Source organism: Theropithecus gelada, chromosome 9 (genome assembly GCF_003255815.1).
Source record: "Theropithecus gelada isolate Dixy chromosome 9, Tgel_1.0, whole genome shotgun sequence".
NCBI lineage: Eukaryota > Metazoa > Chordata > Mammalia > Primates > Cercopithecidae > Theropithecus > Theropithecus gelada.
Window position 1 is genome coordinate 38,608,840 of NC_037677.1, and position 20,150 is coordinate 38,628,989.

A 20,150-nucleotide genomic window follows, 5' to 3' on the forward strand; every position below is an offset into this window, starting at 1 on the left:
GTCCCAGCTACTCGGGAAGTTGAGGCGAGAGGATCTCTGGAGTCGGAGGTGGGGAGGCTGCAGTGAGCAGTGATGGCTCCACTGCACTCCAGCCTGGGCGACGGAGCGGGACCCTGTATCAAAAAATAGATGAATAAATAAATAAAAACAATTCTAATGGAAGATTCGAAGAGCAATTTAAAACATGTGGCAACTAACCCTGACCCTGCGGCTTCAGTCTGCTCGCCGCTAGCTGAGGGCCGTGGCCGCTGCACAGGTGCTTGGGAGGATTCAGGGATTCAGGCAGCGCCCGCCGCGCGTGTGCCAGACGTGCGGCCACACGGTAGGAGCAGTAAGACGTATCCAGGGAGAAAACAAGTCCATGAATGAGAAAGGAAACCCAGCGTTTGTAGGACTAGGAGGACAAAGAAAAAAATGCTGGCGGCGGAGGGCGAGGCTCAGCTGTGCGTGGCAGATGGGAATTTGCTCGGTGGTGGCTCCTCTTTCTGGAGAGTTTCCCAGCGTCCCCTCCCCCGCCAGCCCGCGGTGACGCGCCCGGTGCCCACCAGAGCCGGCTCTCGGCGCCGCTGCGCCTTCGCTCGCCCGCTTAGGCCGTGCTCGGGGTGGCGTGGGAGACAGAGTGCCCGGAGAGGACCCTGGAACACACAGTGGCATGGAAGACGCCTAGAAAAGGGCTTCTCTTCCCACTCACGAAAATCAGTGTGTGAGCTCGAAGCCATTTCCCAGCGTGTCCGCCTCAACTCCCTCCTTTAACAGATGAGGGAACTCCTCCAGGGAAATGCAATGATGCGCCCACGGCTGCCGGCGGCCCAGCGCCAAAGGACGTTCCACAGCCCTGGGGCCCGAAGTCCTCGGCTCGGCTGCCACGCAGGCCCCGCGGCCCCGCTCGGGCTCCCAGGATCGGCTCCCGGGCGGGACAGCGCTGCGGTCCACGAGTCCGGGCAGGGGCGCCTGCAGGCCGGAGCGGTTTCCTGCCTCGGGCATTCTGCTGCCTCCACAAACGGTTTTTGGAGGCACACACACAGATACTTTAACACGTCGGTGATGAATCGGCACCCAGCTGCCAGTGGCGGAGCTTCCTGGGCGGGGCCGCCGGCGTGAGGCAGCCTCATTTCCTCGCGCGCGCCGGAAGTGGCCGCTCAGGCGCGGCGGCGCGCCCGGGGGTGGGTGGCTGAGGCGGCGGCGGCCTGCCGCCCGGGTGTGCCAGCGGCGCAGGAGGCTGTGGAGCGCAGAGCGGGCGAGCGCGGTGAGTACCTGGCCCGGCCTTGCCCGCCCGCCCGCGACTCCCGCCGGCTCGAGCCCGGGCGGTGCGGGCGCCCGGGCTGCGGGCTCCTGTCTGGTCGGGTGGGGTCGCCTCGCGGACGGGTCCTGCGGGGGGCCCTGTCCCTCAGGGATGAGTCTGCCGGAGTAGGCTCCGGATTTGGGGAGAGCGCAGCCAGAGACGGTTGGTTCGCGTGTCAGTGTTGGTCTTTTTTTTTTTTTACCAACTCATCACCATCTCTGCTCCTCTCAGTGGATAAACTTTGGTCAGCGGTGACCTTGTCATCGCGTTAAAATAGTTCTGCCCGCAGCCCCTCTTTATCTGTAGATGGCAGAGCGAGCGCCGGTAAAGATGCTTGGTCGTGGAGGGCTCAGTGGGGCGGAGGAGACGGGAAGCCTCTGGTGTTGTCGGAGAATGCACCTTAAAAATGACCCTACCCTTGAGCAACGCAGGAAGCACAACAGTGATACTTCTGTTTGTGATGATGGTATTGGCGGTATGATAGTTTCATTATGCATCTGAAGCTTTTCTTCCTGAGCCCTTGGCTTGTTAAACTTGGAGGCGTTTTCTAGCGTGCTTTTGAGATAGATGTGGGATGTCGTGACGTTTCACCGTCATTCAAGGCTCGCAGGAGCAGGGCGTTCATGTCTGGTAATTAATGTTTTTTGAATGTTGTGTTAAAATAGTATTTTCGATCTTGAAAGTAAGAAGCCAAGTATTTTAGGACTGAGTGTTAGCGTTCATTTTGTACTATTATTCTTATACCAACTTTAAACATAAAGTTGTCATGTAACTAAAAGAATGAAAAAAGATGTTGAATTTCCAATATTTGTGGCTCAGAGGATTTTGGCCTAACTAAGCACAGTTCCAACCAGTTCAGAAGCTGCATTTTTCTCTTTGTTTTTGTTGAGGCATACAATACATATGAAATCAATAAGAGCACGAATCTTTTTTATTTTTTTTTTATACTTTAAGTTCTAGGGTACATGTGCATAACGTGCAGGTTGGTTACATATGTATACTTGTGCCATGTTGGTGTGCTGCACCCATCAACTCGTCAGTACCCATCAACTCGTCATTTACATCAGGTGTAACTCCCAATGCAATCCCTCCCCCCTCCCCCCTCCCCATGATAGGCCCCGGTGTGTGATGTTCCCCTTCCCGAGTCCAAGTGATCTCATTGTTCAGTTCCCACCTATGAGTGAGAACATGCGGTGTTTGGTTTTCTGTTCTTGTGATAGTTTGCTAAGAATGATGGTTTCCAGCTGCATCCATGTCCCTACAAAGGACACAAACTCATCCAAGAGCACGAATCTTAATTGTGCAGCTCAATGAATTTTTACATACTTATTACCCTGTGGAATCACTAGATATATCAAATTATAACCGTAGAACATTTCCATCATCCTGTTTCCCTGTGCTTCTTCCAAGTCAATTATATCTTTGTTTTCCCATCTGTATTCTAACTTCTCTTATCAGCTTTTAGTTTTCTGTGTTTTGAGCTTCATGTTAATGGATTGCATAGTATTCTCAGCATATTGTTTGTGAGACACACCCATGCTATTTCATGGTATTGTATTATTATTGTGTAGTAGTCCATTGAATAATATGTGACTACTCTTCAGTTGATGGACATTTTTGTTCCCAATTTTTGTATATGGTGTATTTTGGATATTAAGAATGCTGTGGGCCCGGCATGGTGGCTGAGGCCTGTTATCCCAGCGCTTGCAGAGGCCAAGGCGGGTGGATCACTTGGTCAGGAGTTCGAGACCAGCCTGGCAAATATGGTGAAACCCCATCTCTACTAAAAATATGAAAATTAGCCAGGCATGGTGGCGGATGCCTGTAAGCCCAGCTACTAGGGAGGCTGAGGCAGGAGGTGGAGGTTACAGTGGCCAAGATCGTGCCTCTACACTCCAGCCTGGTCGACAGAGCCTGACTCAGTCTCAAAAAGAAAAAAAAAAAAGAATACTGTGGACATCCTTGTAAATTAAATGTCTTGGTGAGCATCTGTATGCATTTCTGTCAGCTATGGAATGACTGAGTCATGACATAGACAGAAAATTACCAACATGGAGTCATTACCAACCTTACCATTACCAACCAAAGGCAGAAAATTTAACCAACATGGAGTCATGTTTTTTTTAATGTAATAGAATTACTTATTTTAACTAATATAACATTCAAGGTTGGTTTAAAAAAAGCATAACTATTAAGAGCTCAAGACGTAAGTGATTCATTCATTACCATGTTATTATTTGCCCGTTGGATTGCACATTTATCACTGTCTTCTGTCGGACTGTCATTGTTTGTTTAACTGTTAGACAAGTCTGTTAGAGCTGGTGAGGATCTGACTCTGAAGTTTAGCATAACGTTTACGTAAGAACTATGTTACTCAAGTTAGTGGTTTTTTAGAGGAAATGAAATACCAAAAGGATATGACTGAAAGTGGATTGAAGAAGCATGGGACTGCAAGTCAAAGAACTTAACATTGTTATTGTCATGCTACACAAGCACTAGGTATAAGTGTAAAATTGAATTATAAGACTAATTACAAATGTGAATTTACAGCAGGAGTACAGTGATTTTCATATGGACTGAGATACTACTAGCACATTTATAATGTGAACACACAACAAAAATCACTAAAAATTTGTGGGAAATCAGTAGCATCTAAGAGAAGCTTCAGACCAAACAAATACAAGAACTAGGCACTGAAGCAGTGGAGCTAATGTAAGACAAAAGAAAACTTTAAAATAAGTATTAGTATCTTCAAATTTGTTAAGGTATTATGCCTACTGAACACATACAGGGTGACATGAAAAAAAAGCAATCAATTCTTGAATATTTAAACATGGAAAGTAGGAAAGAGCCAGGTGTGGTGGCTCATGCCTGTAATTCCAACACTTTGGAAGGCCAAGGCAGGAGGATCGCTGGATCCCAGGAGTTTGAGACCAGCCTAGGCAACATAATGAGATCCTGTCTCTACAAATAATTTTTTTTTTTTTTTTTTTTTTTTTTTTTGAGACAGAGCCTGGCTCTGTTGCCCAGGCTGGAGTTCAGTGGCATGATCTCGGCTCACTGCAAGCTCCGCTTCCCAGGTTCACGCTATTCTCCTGCCTCAGTCTCCTGAGTAGCTGGAACTACAGGTGCCCGCCACCGCGCCCGGCTTTTTTTTGTATTTTTAGTAGAGATGTGGTTTCACCGTGTTAGCCAGGATGGTCTTGATCTCCTGACCTCATGATCTACCTGCCTCGGCCTCCCAAAGTGCTGGGATTACAGGCATGAGCCACCGCACCTGGCCACAAATAATTTTAAAATTAGCAGTATGGTAGTGCACACCTGTCATCCCAGCTGTTCAGGCAGTGGAGGCTGCCACTGCACTTCAGCCTGACAGTGAAACTGTCTCAAAAAAAAAAAAAAAAAAGGAAAGAAAGAAAGAAAAAGAAAGTGGGAAAGACTAGCCATGACATGCAAAGTAGATCTAGAAGAGCCAATATACATCTAATAGGAGTTCCAGGAGGCGTTAGAAATCGGAAAAGAGGAAATAACCACAGAGATAACAGACATCCTGAAGGTAGGAGTGTCCAGGCAGAGTCTTGGGCAGCCTGAGCCAGGGAGAAATAAGTATCAGAGGACAAAGGACTGGCAAATATAGATCAACCCTTCCCTCTCTGGTCTGTTTCTTCATCTATACAGTGGTGATGATCAAGAAGTATGCATTTTTCTGAGAGCTTATGGAAGGATGTATTAGGTTTGCTGACTGTTCCCCACTCTTCTTCCCTACCAGCTCACAGCAGGGATTGGGGTTGTGTGTCCTTATATGATGTTTAACCTTTTTATCACATGTATTTATTTTGTGAAATTTTAAAAGTATAACAGTTTTTTAGAAGTTAAAGCAGGGATTGCCAGTATGGCTGGCTACCTATTTTAGTATAGCCTGTGATCTAAGGCTGGCTTTTACACTTTTTATTTTTTTTATTTTGTATTTATTTATTTATTTATTTATTTATTCATTTATTTTTGAGACAGAGTCTTGCTCTGTCGCCCAGGCTGGAGTGCAGTGGCGCAATCTCAGCTTACTGCAACCTCTGTTTCCTGGGTTCAAGTGATTCTCCTGCCTCAGCCTCCTGAGTAGCTGGGTTTACAGGTGCACACCACCATGCCCGGCTAATTTTTGTATTTTTAGTAGAGACAGGGTTTCATCATGTTCCTCAGGCTGGTCTTGAACTCCTGACCTCGTGATCCGCCTGCCTCAGCCTCCCAAAGTGCTGGGATTACACGCGTGAGCCACCGTGCCCAAGCCCTACATTTTTTAATGCTTTGGGGAGAAAAAAAAAATAATGCTTTTTTGTGCCACAAAAGCAGAATCAACTGGTTGTGACATTTACTGACCTAAAATATTTGCTGATTCCTGGTTTAGAGGTCAGAAATGGACTTATGCATATATAGGAATTTTGCTAATGATAAAGGTGGCATTTCAAACTAGTGACAAGAGCATGGATTGCATGATAAATGGCAAGAATTAGCTATCTATTTGAGGGAAAATTTACTTTTATTAGGATTACTTCGGGTAGGGAAGCTAAAATCAAGAAGTAGGAAAAGATTAATAGATTTGAGTCTATTACCACTACCACCACCAACAACAAAACTTTGCTTAATAGGAAATAATACCTAACACTTACTGAGCACTTATGCTTGTCATGTTTTACTTGAATAAGTGTTATAATTATACTCTAAGGTAGGTTCTGTAATTATTCCCACTTAACAGAGGAGGAAACTGAAGTTTACATATATTATGGAATTTGTCTGTAATGAAGAGTAGGAAACCATGATGCAGATCTTTGAATTCAGGCCATCTGGCTCCCAAGCCTATTGTAGACAAGACAAACTGAGAAAAAATATTTGCAACATGGTAACACCATTTTGTAGGTATTATCTACATCAGCACATAAAGATGTATGTAATTCCTTTAAAATATTCTGTTGTGTAAATGTCTTCAGTTAATTTAACCTTACCTCTATTGATGAACTTTAAGTTGCTTCTGTTTTTATTTTGCTCTTACGTATAACACTGATAAACATCCTATGTATGTGACCTTATATAGTAGTATGGATACTTCTGTAGTATGGAATCAGGAAAGTGGAATTGTGAATTGCTGAATTAAATGACCTGTGCATTTAAATCAAGTTTTCTCTACAAAAATTTTTGTGTGCGTGTGTGTGTGTGTGTGTGTGTGTGTGTGTGTGTGTGTGGTTTAACTAAAGGAATCATAATATCTTGGAAGGAACATTGACTGTTCAGGCAAAACTGCCTCATTTTTTAGAGGAAGCCCTGAGAGGTAAAGTGTTGTGCCTAAGGTTACATAGCTATTAAGTAGCTGTTACACTTGACTCTTTAAGTTGTTTTTACTGTGCCACAGTTTGGCACCTTTTTCTCCTTTGTCTTGCTGAAATCCGGGTGCCATGAGTATAGTTTTCTCCAGAAACATGCTGTCAAAAGGATCCATTTGATATTACTTGTCCTTGGTACTCAGCACAGTACCTGACACACAGTAGGTAATCAAGTGTTTGTTGAATAAGTGCTGCTTTCAGATGATCAGTACTTACAGATCACTTATTCAGTAACATATTGACAACCCATGCATCACTGTAATACTCATCAAGTAATCAAAAACTTAGCAAGAAATAAAACATTCTAATCTCCTGCTTCCTAGATATTTACACTTCATAATGGTTTAGTTTTCTGACTGGTTTATGTTTTCCAGATAATTGTGTGACTTTGTTTTTGCTTTGTAAAAAATGAGCTCAAAATTATAAATTTAGTTTTTGAAAACTTTAATGAGAAATTGTTCTTTGCAGAAAATTTGGGAAGATTATACAGAATATGTTTTATAATAGACTCAAATGGATTGTATCCTTCAGAGGGCAGTAGATTAGTCTTGCAGGTTAACTTGACATACTGCAATGTACATGTCCTGGAAAAGATGCGTAACTTTTGTGTTCGTAGTGCCAAAAATTGTGTATAATCAAGATTGAGTAGAAACTCCTTAAGGGTCATATTATTATGTAAGGGACTAATGCTGTAGAATTAACTATCTTTAACACTTCTCTTGTCTCCAAGTCACAAGGCAAAGAGAAAAGATATGGTAAGACCTTTAGAGAAATATGTAGTACTCTACTTTTGGGGAGATGAGGGGCTTAGTTTTGTTTTTTAAATGCAAACTTGTAATCAATAAATCTTTATACTTCAGTAAACAAACTGGAGGATTTTTGGTTTTTTATTTTTTTTTACAAATGCCTTTTTGGCACTACTACTAAATCTGACTTGGCTTTATTTGTTAAACAGTTTCATTGAGGTATAATTGACATAAACTACACATATTTAAAGTGTGCAATTTGATAAGTTTTAACATATGTATACACCTGTGAAATCATCACTACAACCAAAGTAATGAACAAATCCATTACTCCCAAAAGTTTTTCCATCCCTTTTTATAATTCCTTCCTGGTACCACCTCCCACAGGAAATCATTGACTGATTTACCTTCAGTTAACCACAAATTACCTTGCATTTTCTAAAATTTTATATAAATAGAATCATATAGTAAGTACTTCTGTTGCCTGGCTCCTATGACTCAGAGTAATTGTTGATATTTATCCATGGTGAAGCATGTGTCAGAGTTTATTCCTTTTTATTGCTAAGCAGTGTTCCATTGTGTGTCTGTTTTACATTTTGTCCATTTACCTGTTGATGGACACTGGGTTGTTTCTGGTTTTGGGCTCTACACATATAAGTTGCTATGAACATTTGTGTACAGGTTTTGGTATGGTTAAAATATAAACTGAGGCAGAATAAAATTTTAAAGAGTTTTATCTGCGCAAACAGCAATTCATGAATCAGGCAGCAACAAATCAAAAATGATTTGGGACTCCACCAAAGGAATGTGAGCAGAAGACTTCTATAGGATGAACAAGGAAGCAAGGCAAAGACAGTATTTGATTAATTGCATTTATACAGTTGCCTTGTTTAGTCCATCCTATTGTAAAGTCCCTAGTTATATAAGTTAGTTGATGGCTTCTAATTGGCATAACTTAAGTTTGTTTGTTTCTTTTTTTTTTTTTTTTCTTTTAAGAGACAGGGCTAGAGTGCTTTGGTTCGATCGTAGCTCACTGCAGCTTTGAACTCCTGGGCTCAAGTGATCCTCCCACCTCAGCCTCAAGTAACCAGGACGACAGGAACTACAGACATGCACTGCCACGCCTGGCTAATTTTTTAAATTCTTATAGAGGCAGGGTCTCGCTAGCTGTATTGCCCAGGATGATCTCAAATTCTGGTCTCAAGTGATCCTCCTGTTTCAGCCTCCCAAGGTGCTTACAGGCATGAGCCACCATGCCCAGCCTAATGTTTCTTTAATATAAGCACAGACAAAAAATAACCAAAGTTTTACATTTGCAAAGAGCCCAAATTAAGTTTTGCTTCTATTGCTTATATTTGCAAGGTCAGAGTTGTTTTAATGGCTTAACTGGCTTTGTTCAGGAGATTTACAGACCTAGTCTCCATCTTATTTTAATAGTATGAATATGTGCTTTCATTTCTTTTGGGTAAATATCTAGGAATGGAATGGCTGGATCATATGAGTAGGCTTGTTAACTTATTAAGAAACTTGGCCTGGACTACATAGCAAGACTCTCTCTCTAAAAAAAAAAAAAAATTTAATCCTAGCACTTTGGGAGGCCGAGACGGGCGGATCACAAGGTCAGGAGATCGAGACCATCCTGGCTAACACGGTGAAACCCTGTCTCTACTAAAAAGAATACAAAAAACTAGCCGGGTGAGGTGGCGGGCGTCTGTAGTCCCAGCTACTGGGGAGGCTGAGGCAAGAGAATGGCGTGAACCCGGGAGGCGGAGCTTGCAGTGAGCCCAGATCGCGCCACTGCACTCCAGCCTGGGCGACAGAGCGAGACTCCGTCTCAAAACAAAAAAAAGAAAAAATAAATTTTTTTAATTAGCAAAGTGTATTAGGGTTCTCTAGAGGGACAGAACTAAGAGGATATATGTATATATGAAAGGGAGTTTATTAAGGAGAATTGACTCATACCATCATCACAAGGTGAAGTCCCATGATAGGCCATCTACAAGTTGAGGAGCAAAGAAGCCAGTGGTGGATCAGTCCGAGTCCCAGAAGTAGGGAAGCTAACAGTGCAGCCTTCAGTCTGTGCAGCCAAAGGTCCAAGAGCCCCTGGAAAACCACTGCTGTAAGTCCAAGAGTCCAAAAGCTGAAGAACTTGGAGTCTGATGTGCCAGGGCAGGAAACATCCAGCATGGGAGAAAGATGAAGTCCGTAAGACTCAGCAAGTCAGCTCTTCCATCTTCTGCCTGCTTTATTCTACCCCCGCTGGCAGCTGATTAGATGGTGCCCACCCAGATTGAGGGTGGGTCTACCCCTCCCAGTCCGCTGACTCAAATGTTAATTTCCTTTGGCAACACCCTCAGATACACACCCATGAACAATACTTTGTATCCTTCAGTCCAGTCAAGTTGACACTCAATATTAGCCATCACACCAGGTATAGTGGCTCCCACCTGTAATCTCAGATACTCGGGAGGCTGAGGCAGGAGGATCACTTGAGCCCAGGAGTTAGGCTGCATTGAGTTACAATATGATAGAGCCACTGCACTACAGCTTTGGTAACAGAGCAAGGTCCTGTCTTTTTTTTTTTTTTTTAATAAGAAAGAAAATAACTTGTTAAGTTCATAACTTATTAACAAAACTATTTTTTATTCCCATCAGCAGTGTATGAAAGTTCTAGTCCTTCCACGTTAACAACACTTGGTATAGTCATTCTTTTTAATGTTAGCTATTCTATTTTTAGCCCTTGTGTGTAGTGGTGTCTCATTATGACTTGATTTGCATTTCCCTAGTGACTAACATGTTTTTAGTTTTTAGTTTTGTTTGCATTTCCCTAGTGACTAACATGTTGAGCATGTTTTTCAAGTGTTTATTTGAAGTGTTCAGGCCTTTTCCCACATTTTAATTGAGTTTGGTTTATTATTTCATTTTGGTCATTTTAAAATATATTCTTGGTACAAGTCCTTTATAAGCTGCATGCTTTGCCCATATTTTCTCCAGGTCCATGACTTGTCTTTTCATTCTCTTAACAATGTCTTTGAAAGAGCACAGATTACTAATTTTGATGAAATTCAATTTACATTTATGCTGTTAAATATCATATCTAAGAAATATTTGCCTAACTCAGAGTGACAAAGATTTTATCCTATGTTTGCTTTTAGTTTTATAGTTTTAGGTTTTCCATTTAGGTCTATGATTTCACTTTGAATTACATGCTAGTGGATGTGGAGTGGTATCTAATTGTGCTTTTGATTTGCATTTCCTTTTTGGTGAATGGTGTTGAGCATCTTTTCATGTACTTATATGGACCGTTTATTTATCTTTACAGAAATATCTGTTCAGATCTTTTGCTTGTCGAGTTATCTTTTCTTTTTTTCGTTTTAAAGTAAGACAGACAAATGATTTACAAATGTCCTCTAATTCTGTGTGTTTTTTCTTCACTTTCTTGATGATGTCCTTTGCAACACAAGTTTTTTTTATTTTGATGAAGTCCAATTAATATTTGTTTTGACTTTGGTGTCATAAGAAGCTGTTGCCTGATCCAAGGTCACAAGTATTTACACATAGGTTTTATTCTGAGAGTTTTATAGTTTTGACTTTTACATTCAGATCTTTGACCCACTTTGAGATAATTTTTGAATGTGGTGTGAAGTAGGAGTCTAGTTTCATTCTTTTGCCTGTAAATATCCAGTTGTCCCAGTACTATTTATTGAAAAAACTATTCTTTCACCCATTGAACTGCCTTGCTACTCTTGTTGAAAATCAACTAACCATAAATGTGATGATTTATTTTTGGGCTTTAAGTTCCATTCCATTGACTATATGTCTGTTTTTATGCCATACCACATTGTCTTAATTACCTGTGGCTCTGTAGTAATTTTTGGAATTGGGAAGTGTTTTCCTCCAATTTCATTTTTCTTGTTCAATATTGTTTGGGTTATTCTGGGTTTCTTGAATTTGTATAAATTTTAAGATCAGCTTGCCAATTTCTGCAAGAAGTCCACTGGGATTCTTGAAGAGGATTGTGTTTAATCTGTACATTAATTGGGGAACATTATCCTTTTAGCAATATTAAGCCTTCCAATCATGAGTGTGGTGTCTTTCTGTTTATTTAAATGTTAAATGTCTTCCAACAATGTTTTGTAGTTTCTATGAATACAAGTCTTGCAGTTCTTTTGTTAAAATTACTATTTTATTCTTTTCAATGCCATATTGTATACAGAATTGTTTTTGTTAATTTCTTTTTGAGATTGCTTATTGCTAATATGTAGAAATACAATTGATTTTTGTATAGTGATATTGTATCCTACAACCTGGCTGAACTCATTTATTAGTTATAATAGATTTTTAGTGAATTCCTTAGGATTTTCTGCATACAGATCATATCATCTGCAGATAAGGATAGTTTTACTTCTTCCTTTCCAATCTGGATGCCTTTTATTTCATTTTCTTGCCTACTTGCTTTGGCTAGAACAATGTAAATAGAAGTGACTAGAGAAGACATCCTTGTCTTATTCCTGATCTTGGGGAAAGGCATGCAGTCTTTCATCATTAAATACAATGTTAGCTATGAGGTTTTTGTAGGTCCCTTTTCTTATATTAAGAAGGTCTCTTCTAGTTTATTGAATGGTGTTTGGTTTGGTTTGGTTTAGTTTGGTTTGGTTTGGTTTTTTGAGATGGCATCTCGCTCTGTTGCCCAGGCTGGAGTGCAGTGGCGCAATCTCGGCTCACTGCAACCTCTGCCTCCCAAGTTCATGTGATTCTCCTGACTCAGCCTCCTGAGTAGCTGGGACTACAGGTGCATGCCACCACCACACCCGGCTAATTTTTTTGTATTTTTAGTAGAGGCGGGGTTTCATCATGCTAGCCAGAATGGTCTTTATCTCTTGACCTCATGATACGCCCACCTCGGCCTTCCAAAGTGCTGGAATTACAGGTGTGAGCCACTGCGCCCAGCCCCTATTGAATGCTTTTTATTACGAAATGGTGTTTTTGTCAAATGCTTTTTCCATGTCTGTTGAGATGATCAAGTGAATTTTGTCTTCTATTGATATGGTATATTGTATTAATTGATTTTCAGATGTTAAACCAACCTTGCAGTCCTGGGATAAATCTTGGTCATGATGTATGATTCCTTTTATATATTGCTGGGTTCGTTTTACTAGTATTTTGTTGAGGATTTTTGTATTTATATTCATATAGGATATTGGCCTATGGTTTTCTTTTAATGTCTTTGGATTTGGTAGTAGGATGATACTGACCTTATAGAATGCTTCCTCCTCTTCTGTTTTTTGGAAGAGTCTGTGAAGATAATTCTTATTTAATAATAATAATTCTTATTTAAATGTTTACTAGGCTGGGCGTGGTGGCTCACGCTTGTGATCCCAGCACTTTGGGAGGCTGAGGCGGGTGGATCCCCTGAGGTCAGGAGTTCGAGACCAGCCTGACCAACATGGAGAAACCCCATCTCTATTAAAAATACAGAATTAGCCAGGCATGGTGGCACATGCCTATAAGCCCAGCTACTCGGGAGGCTGAGGCAGGAGAATCCCTTGAACCTGGGAGGCAGAGATTGCAGTGAGCTGAGATTGCGCCATTGCACTCCAGCCTGGGCAACAAGAGCAAAACTCTGTCTCAAAAAAATAAGAAGAATAAATAAATATTTGGTAGATTCTACCAGGGAAGCCTCTAGGCCTGGACTTTTCTTTGTGAGTAGTTTTTTTTATTATTATTAATTCAATCTTTTGTCATGTAAGTCTATTCATATCCGGTATTTCTTAAATCAGTCTTGTTTCTATCTTTCTAGGATTTTGTCTATTTTATTCAGTTATCTTTTGAAGAGATTTAGATAATAATGAGCAAAAATCTTATGTTACCAATGTAGTTTAACATTAATGATGTTTTCCGTTGCTTTGTATAAATCCATATTCCTTTCTGGTATTATGTTCCTGTGCCTAAAAGACTTACAGTACAGGTGTGATGGTGATTAATTCCTTTAGCTTTTTATGTAGGGAAAGTATTTTGCCTTTTTCAAAGATAATTTTTCTGGGTACAGAATTGTAGGCTGGTATATTTTTCTTTTCAGTTCTTTAAAGATAATTGTTCCACTGTCTAATTACTTGCAATTTTCAAGGAGTAATCTGTCATTATTATCTTTTGTTCCTTGTATGTGATGTGCATTTTTCATGTGGCCAGTTTAAAGATTTTTCTCTTTACATTGGATTTGAGCAATTTGATTATCATGTGCCTTGCTACAATTTTCTTTATGGCTATTTGGGATTGGTTGAGTTTCTTATGTGTGTTTATAGTTTCCATCAAATTTGGGAAATTTTCAGCCTTGTTTATTTATTTCTACTAACTCCTTCCCCCTTCTTTGGGGACTCCATTTACATGTATATTAGGCTGTTTGAAGTTATCACAGAGCTTATCAATGCTCTGTTTAAATTTTTCATTCTTTTTTCTTTCTGTTTTTGCATAGTTTCTGTTGCTACATCTTTAGTTTACTAATATTTTCTTCTAAAATATCTAATCTGCCATTAATCCCATTCAGTGTATTTTTCATCTCAGACACTGAAATTTTCATCTCTTGAAGTTTAACTTGGATCTCTTTTATGTCATTCATACCTCTACTTAAATTTTTGAACATAAACATCATTTTAAAAATACAGTTATGGTAGCTGTTTTGGTGTGCTTTTTCTGCAGACTCCCACATCTGTCAGTTCTAATCATTGGTCAGTTTTAATCATCAATTTTTCTCATTATGGATCATATTTTTTTATGCCTGGTAATTTTTGTTGAGATGCCAGATACTGTGAATTTTATTTTGTTGAGTACTGGATATTTCTATATTCTTATAAATATTCTTAAGGCTTATTGTGCTATTACTTGGAAATAATGTGATCCTTTCAAGTCTTGCTTTTAAGATGTATTGGCAGGATTAGTGCCATGTTTAGTCTGGAGCTAATTATTTCCCACTACTGAGACAAGACTTTTTTGAGTGCTAGTCTACCCAGTGCCCTGGGAATTTTGAGGTTTTCCAGTCTGTCTGGTGGGAACATGCACTAATCCTGGCCCTGTATGAATGCTGGGTTCTGTGTCCTCTAATTTTGTGTGTGGTCCTTTTCTTAGCCTGTTAGTTGCCTCATAAGCCTTCACTGATCAGTGCGCTGCCAAATACCCATGGGATATCCTATTCGGATTTCTGGAGTTCTCTCTCTCTACAGCTGTATCCACTCTGGTACTATTTGCTTTAATCCTACATACCTTGGTCTCCTCAGACTGTGAGCTGCATCCCATCAACTCAGGGAATCTGCTGGGCTCTGCTTAGGTTCCCCTCCTTGTGTGGCTCAGAAACTAAAGCAGTAAGCTGGCAACCACTTGTTTCTTGTTTCTCTGGGGATCACTGTCCTTTGTTACCTGATGTTAAATATTTTGAAAATCATTGTTTCATATTTCGGGTTTTTTGGCAGAAAGGGTTGGTTTTTTTTTTTTGGTTGTTTCAAGACAACCAAAGAGAGCAAATCTGAGAGTAAATCTCGCCCATTACTTCATCTTGGTTGTAAGAGGAAGTCAGTTTTTTAGTCAGTTTTAGAGAGTTAGAATTGAGGGCTTGTAAGGTTTCTTTCAATCCTGAGATCTTTGGTTTCATGTTACATACCTTTTAACAGCTTATTTTCCCATCTTCATGTTATCCTTTTCTCTCCTCAAAACACTTAACTATCTGCATTTGTGCTTAGAAGGCTTGTTGGGATTAACTCTGGGCTGTGAATGAACCGTATTCATGATACAAACACATTTCATAGAATGATGACAAGATGTAACAACAGAAAAATGTTTCCTGTAATATTCTTAACATAATTTATATGATAGAACAGTTATAATGTAATCTTCTAGATTATGGCCATAGAGTTCCTTTCAGGAACTAGGCAAATAAAATTTTAATTGAAATCTTTCATTTTTAATAACCACAGAATTATGCAACTAACATTTACATTCTGAAGTAATTACAGTATCCTTTCTTTCATTTTATCAGAAAATATTCAACTGTAATATTAAGTAGGATATCTCAAAACCTGTATTTCCCTTAAAGGGAAGAGGAAGAAAGATGACCTTAGCTTTAACACTGCCACTGATATTTTCCATTCTATTTTATTGAAAAGTAAACCTTCAGTAGTGACCCATTGTCTGAGTTATAGCTCATTGTCTAAAATACATTGTGTATATAAAGAAAACATATGAGGTACCATATTAATAAAAGATAGTGGTAGTTCTGTTCCAGTTTCACTTCAGTTTTGAGTATAGTATGCTTAAGTATGTGTATCTTTATTAAAGTATGTATATCTTTATTTTACAAGATTATGTCTCCACATTTTCAGTTCTTTTTCCTAATAAATGGACTAGTAATAATAGTTTAAAAAGATACTGCTAGGTTTTGAAATTCAAGTGTTTTCTTATGCTAGGGATTATGGTTTTGAGGTATGGTTAAGTCCTGGAAATAATATTAGTTTCGTATTCTTATTTTTTAATTAGATAGTATTTCTTTTTTTTTTTTTTTTTTTTTGAGACGGAGTCTCGCTGTGTCGCCCAGGCTGGAGTGCAGTGGCGCGATCTCGGCTCACTGCAAGCTCCGCCTCCCGGGTTCACGCCATTCTCCCGCCTCAGCCTCCGAGTAGCTGGGACTACAGGCGCCCGCCACCTCGCCCGGCTAGTTTTTTGTATTTTTAGTAGAGACGGGGTTTCACCATGTTAGCCAGGATGGTCTCGATCTCCTGACCTCGTGATCCACCCGCCTCGGCCTCCCAAAGTGCTGGGATTACAGGCTTGAGCCACCGCGCCCGGCCTAGATAGTATTTCTTAAAGCCAACTATTTTTTTCTGTTTTTCTCTACGTCACTCAAACAAGATTTATAATCAGTAAGAGAGATACTGTCATAGTAAAAGACTCCCTTGGCTGGGCGCGGTGGCTCACGCCTGTAATCCCAGCACTTTGGGAGGCCGAGGCGGGCGGATCACGAGGTCAGGAGATCGAGACCACGGTGAAACCCCGTCTCTAGTAAAAATACAAAAATTAGTCGGGCGTGGTGGCGGGCACCTGTAGTCCCAGCTATTGGGGAGGCTGAGGCAGGAGAATGGCATGAACCCGGGAGGCGGAGCTTGCAGTGAGCCCAGATCGCGCCACTGCACTCCAGCCTGGATGACAGAGCCAGACTCCATCTCAAAAAAAAAAAAAAAAAAAAAAAGACTCCCTTGTAGTGAACTAAATTTTCCAAGATACTTGGTTATCATTTGGTTTACTAAAATAATAAATGACTAAGGAGAGTTAAGACCATTATTTGTGGTATATTGGCCATAAGAAGTTTTCATCTGTCCTATGTTTTATACAGACATGTTACCAAAAAACAAAAACAAAAAAAAAACGCATTGCAGCATTTGCCACAGAAAGCATCCAGGTTTTTCTACTCATTAAAAAAGTGGCTAGGACTGATAATCTGTAGTGATCTTCCAGGTTTTGCTGCAGTGAGAAAACCATTACTGTTAAAAGCCTGCTGTCATATCACATTATCCTTCTCAACAAGCACTTTGTTACGATGGAAGTTCTCTTTGCAGTGAAGGCCTCCTTGCCTCCCTTGTCCTAAGTTAAACCTCTATTTCTAGAGTTAAGAATCATTAAAGACATGGAGGAGTTTGCACAACTGGTTGTGGCATGAACGATGGCATGTAATTTTATAAATGTATAAATCGTTTTTGAATTTTTTTCTCTGCTGATAAGGATGATTAAATTCTTCATGTTTTTTCTTTGTATAGACTCCAAACCTTTCTAGACTTGTAGGAAATCTGTTGATGCATAATACAGTGGAAAGAATTATGTAATCTAATGTGCAAATAATCTACTGGAGGACATTGGATATAAAAATGTTTTCTTAATGTGTTTTTCAGATGTCTGTGAGCTTATGAAATTGTTCTTTCCCCCACTTAATTTTAAGGCTTCTAGACTGGCTGAGCTGAGCGGTAGAAATTAATGAGGTAGAATGCTTGAGTTGAATAAACTGGAAGAAAATATCTCTCTCCAGTAAACCATTATTACTATAACAGAAACAATTTCTATAAACTCAGTTCCCAAATGGACATAAGCTTTAGTTGGGAAATGGTGCGGTAATTGAAATACTATGTTAATAAAGAATTATAGGCAATATAATTTTCAAAAAATTAGAGAACAGTAGAATATATGTAATATAGACTATGCTGAACGTAATTTTAATGTTTCTTTGACTCAAGTTATAGCCGTGTAGACATACTAGTTAAAAGTATTATACATAATTTATTGTTTTGTAAGGTATTTTTAAAAATTCTCCCAGGCCAGGCTTAGTGGCTCACACCTGTAATCCCAGGGCTTTGGGAGGCCAACACAGGCAGATCACCTGAGGTCAGGACCAGTCTGGCTAACATGGTGAAACCTCGTCTCTACTAAAAATACAAAAATTAGCTGGGTGTGGTGGGCAGGTGCCTGTAGTACCAGCTACTCGGGAAGCTGAGATGGAAGGATCACTTGCACCCAGGAGCCAGAGGTTGCAGTCAGCCAAGATCGTGCCACTGCGCTTCAGCCTGGGTGACAGAGTGAGACTCCGTCTCAAAAAAAAAAAAAAAAAAAAATTCTCCCAGTATTTACTGAATATGCTAAATTATATTAGTACCTCTCATAGTTCTCTGCATGTAGTAGTCATGTAGCTAAGTTCACTGAAGCCACAAACAAATTTGATATCCTTAAGGGAACAAAATTCTGATTGATTCTGATCTGTGTCTTTCAGAAAAATCACTACCAATATAATGGATTTTATATGTCAGATTGCTTTATTCTGGATATCATGGTAACAATACAGAAAGTATACATAACTTCCCATTTCTGCAAGTAGTCATGACTGCTGAAGAAAGAAAAACTTAAAGCTACGGCAGAATTATTTGGGTACCTTTTATGGAAATTCTGATTTTGTTTTTAATTTTTGATAACTTTTTACTAAAGGTATGAACACACAAAGAGCTTATTTTGTTAGGCAAATACACATTAATAAGAATGCCTAGAAGAGGACTGATTCTTCACACCCGGACCCACTGGTTGCTGTTGGGCCTTGCTTTGCTCTGCAGTTTGGTATTATTTATGTACCTCCTGGAATGTGCCCCCCAGACTGATGGAAATGCATCTCTTCCTGGTGTTGTTGGGGAAAATTATGGTAAAGAGTATTATCAAGCTCTCCTACAGGAACAAGAAGAACATTATCAGACCAGGGCAACCAGTCTGAAACGCCAAATTGCTCAACTAAAACAAGAGTTACAAGAAATGAGTGAAAAGATGAGGTCATTGCAAGAAAGAAAGAATGTAGGGGCTAATGGCATAGGCTATCAGAGCAACAAAGAGCAAGCACCTAGTGATCTTTTAGAGTTTCTTCATTCCCAAATTGACAAAGCTGAAGTTAGCATAGGGGCCAAACTACCCAGTGAGTATGGGGTCATTCCCTTTGAAAGTTTTACCTTAATGAAAGTATTTCAATTGGAAATGGGTCTCACTCGCCATCCTGAAGAAAAGCCAGTTAGAAAAGACAAACGAGATGAATTGGTGGAAGTTATTGAAGCTGGCTTGGAGGTCATTAATAATCCTGATGAAGATGATGAACAAGAAGATGAGGAGGGTCCACTTGGAGAGAAACTGATATTTAATGAAAATGACTTCATAGAAGGTAATGTAAAAAATACGTTGGTCAATATTATATTAGTAAGACAAATGCTAGTATTGTATGCTGGTAACATAAGTCAGTCATTGTCCACAGTATTAAAACACTTAAAGTTTTCGCACTTCATTCCACCAAGAATTTTAAGTGGCCTTCTGGAAAAAGGTATAATGAGATCATAATAAAATTGGAGAATAAGGACTAGGGAAATAGAATAAAACAGCTCTTGTTGCATGTGTATGATTTATATTACTTATCTGATCTCGGTGTTTTTTATGTTTTTAAAAATGTGTAAACTAAGACTCAAAACTTGAAAACCGTTTGATAAAGAAAATATTAGTAGACTCTTAGCTATTTTTCGTATTGGAGGAAGGAGAAGTGTCTGTCTGAACAAGGGGTCATAAATAGTTTAAAAAGCATATTTGGCATTTGGAAAAGTAAGGAAATACCTGTTTTCCTCATACATATTTCAGAAAGGGTATGGGATTTTTATGTGTCAAGATGGGATATGACTCAGAGGTTGAAGAACACTGCTATAAAATTTAAGATACTTATTGATTGATATTAACAGTAATAATTCTATATCCCTACCCGTCTCCTTTACACCTTTACACTCACTGCTAGACATTTAATTGCTGACTTAAACCATTTTGAAAATAAATGTTTCTTGAAAGTTCTCTTTGCTTGATTCTATAAACTGTATATCACAGTGGTCCCCAGCCTTTTTGGCAACAGGGACTGGTTTCATTGGTGACAATTTTTCCATGGGATGGTGAGGATGGTTTTGGGGTGAAACTGTTCCACTTCAGATCATCTGGCATTAGTTAGATTCTCATGAAGAGCGTGCAGTGTAGATTCCTTGCATGCGCAGTTCACAACAGAATTTGCGCTCCTTTGAGAATCCAGTGCAGCCGCTGATCTGACAGGAGGCGGAGCTCAGGCGATAATGCTTGCCAGGCTCCCATCACTCACCTCTTGCTGTGCCGCCTAGTTCCCATCAGGCCACGGACCAGTAGCGGTCTGTGGCCCGGGGGTTA

The 20,150-nt window shown here is 39.9% G+C and overlaps 1 protein-coding gene across 2 annotated transcripts in view; it reads left to right on the forward strand.

Moving 5' to 3' along the window:
- Positions 1–1,138: 1,138 nt before the first annotated feature.
- CSGALNACT2 (chondroitin sulfate N-acetylgalactosaminyltransferase 2) overlaps positions 1,139–20,150 on the forward strand; it is a 45,765-nt gene continuing 26,753 nt past the window's right edge. The window contains exons 1-2 of one of the 2 annotated variants that reach the window (XM_025397845.1): positions 1,139–1,246; positions 18,199–19,122. In XM_025397845.1, the coding sequence (XP_025253630.1) occupies positions 18,462–19,122 (661 nt within the window). In that variant the 5' untranslated portion in view covers positions 1,139–1,246; positions 18,199–18,461. Of the gene's footprint in view, positions 1,247–1,463; positions 1,913–18,198; positions 19,123–20,150 lie in introns of those variants that run through there. The other variant, XM_025397846.1, reaches the window with a different exon arrangement.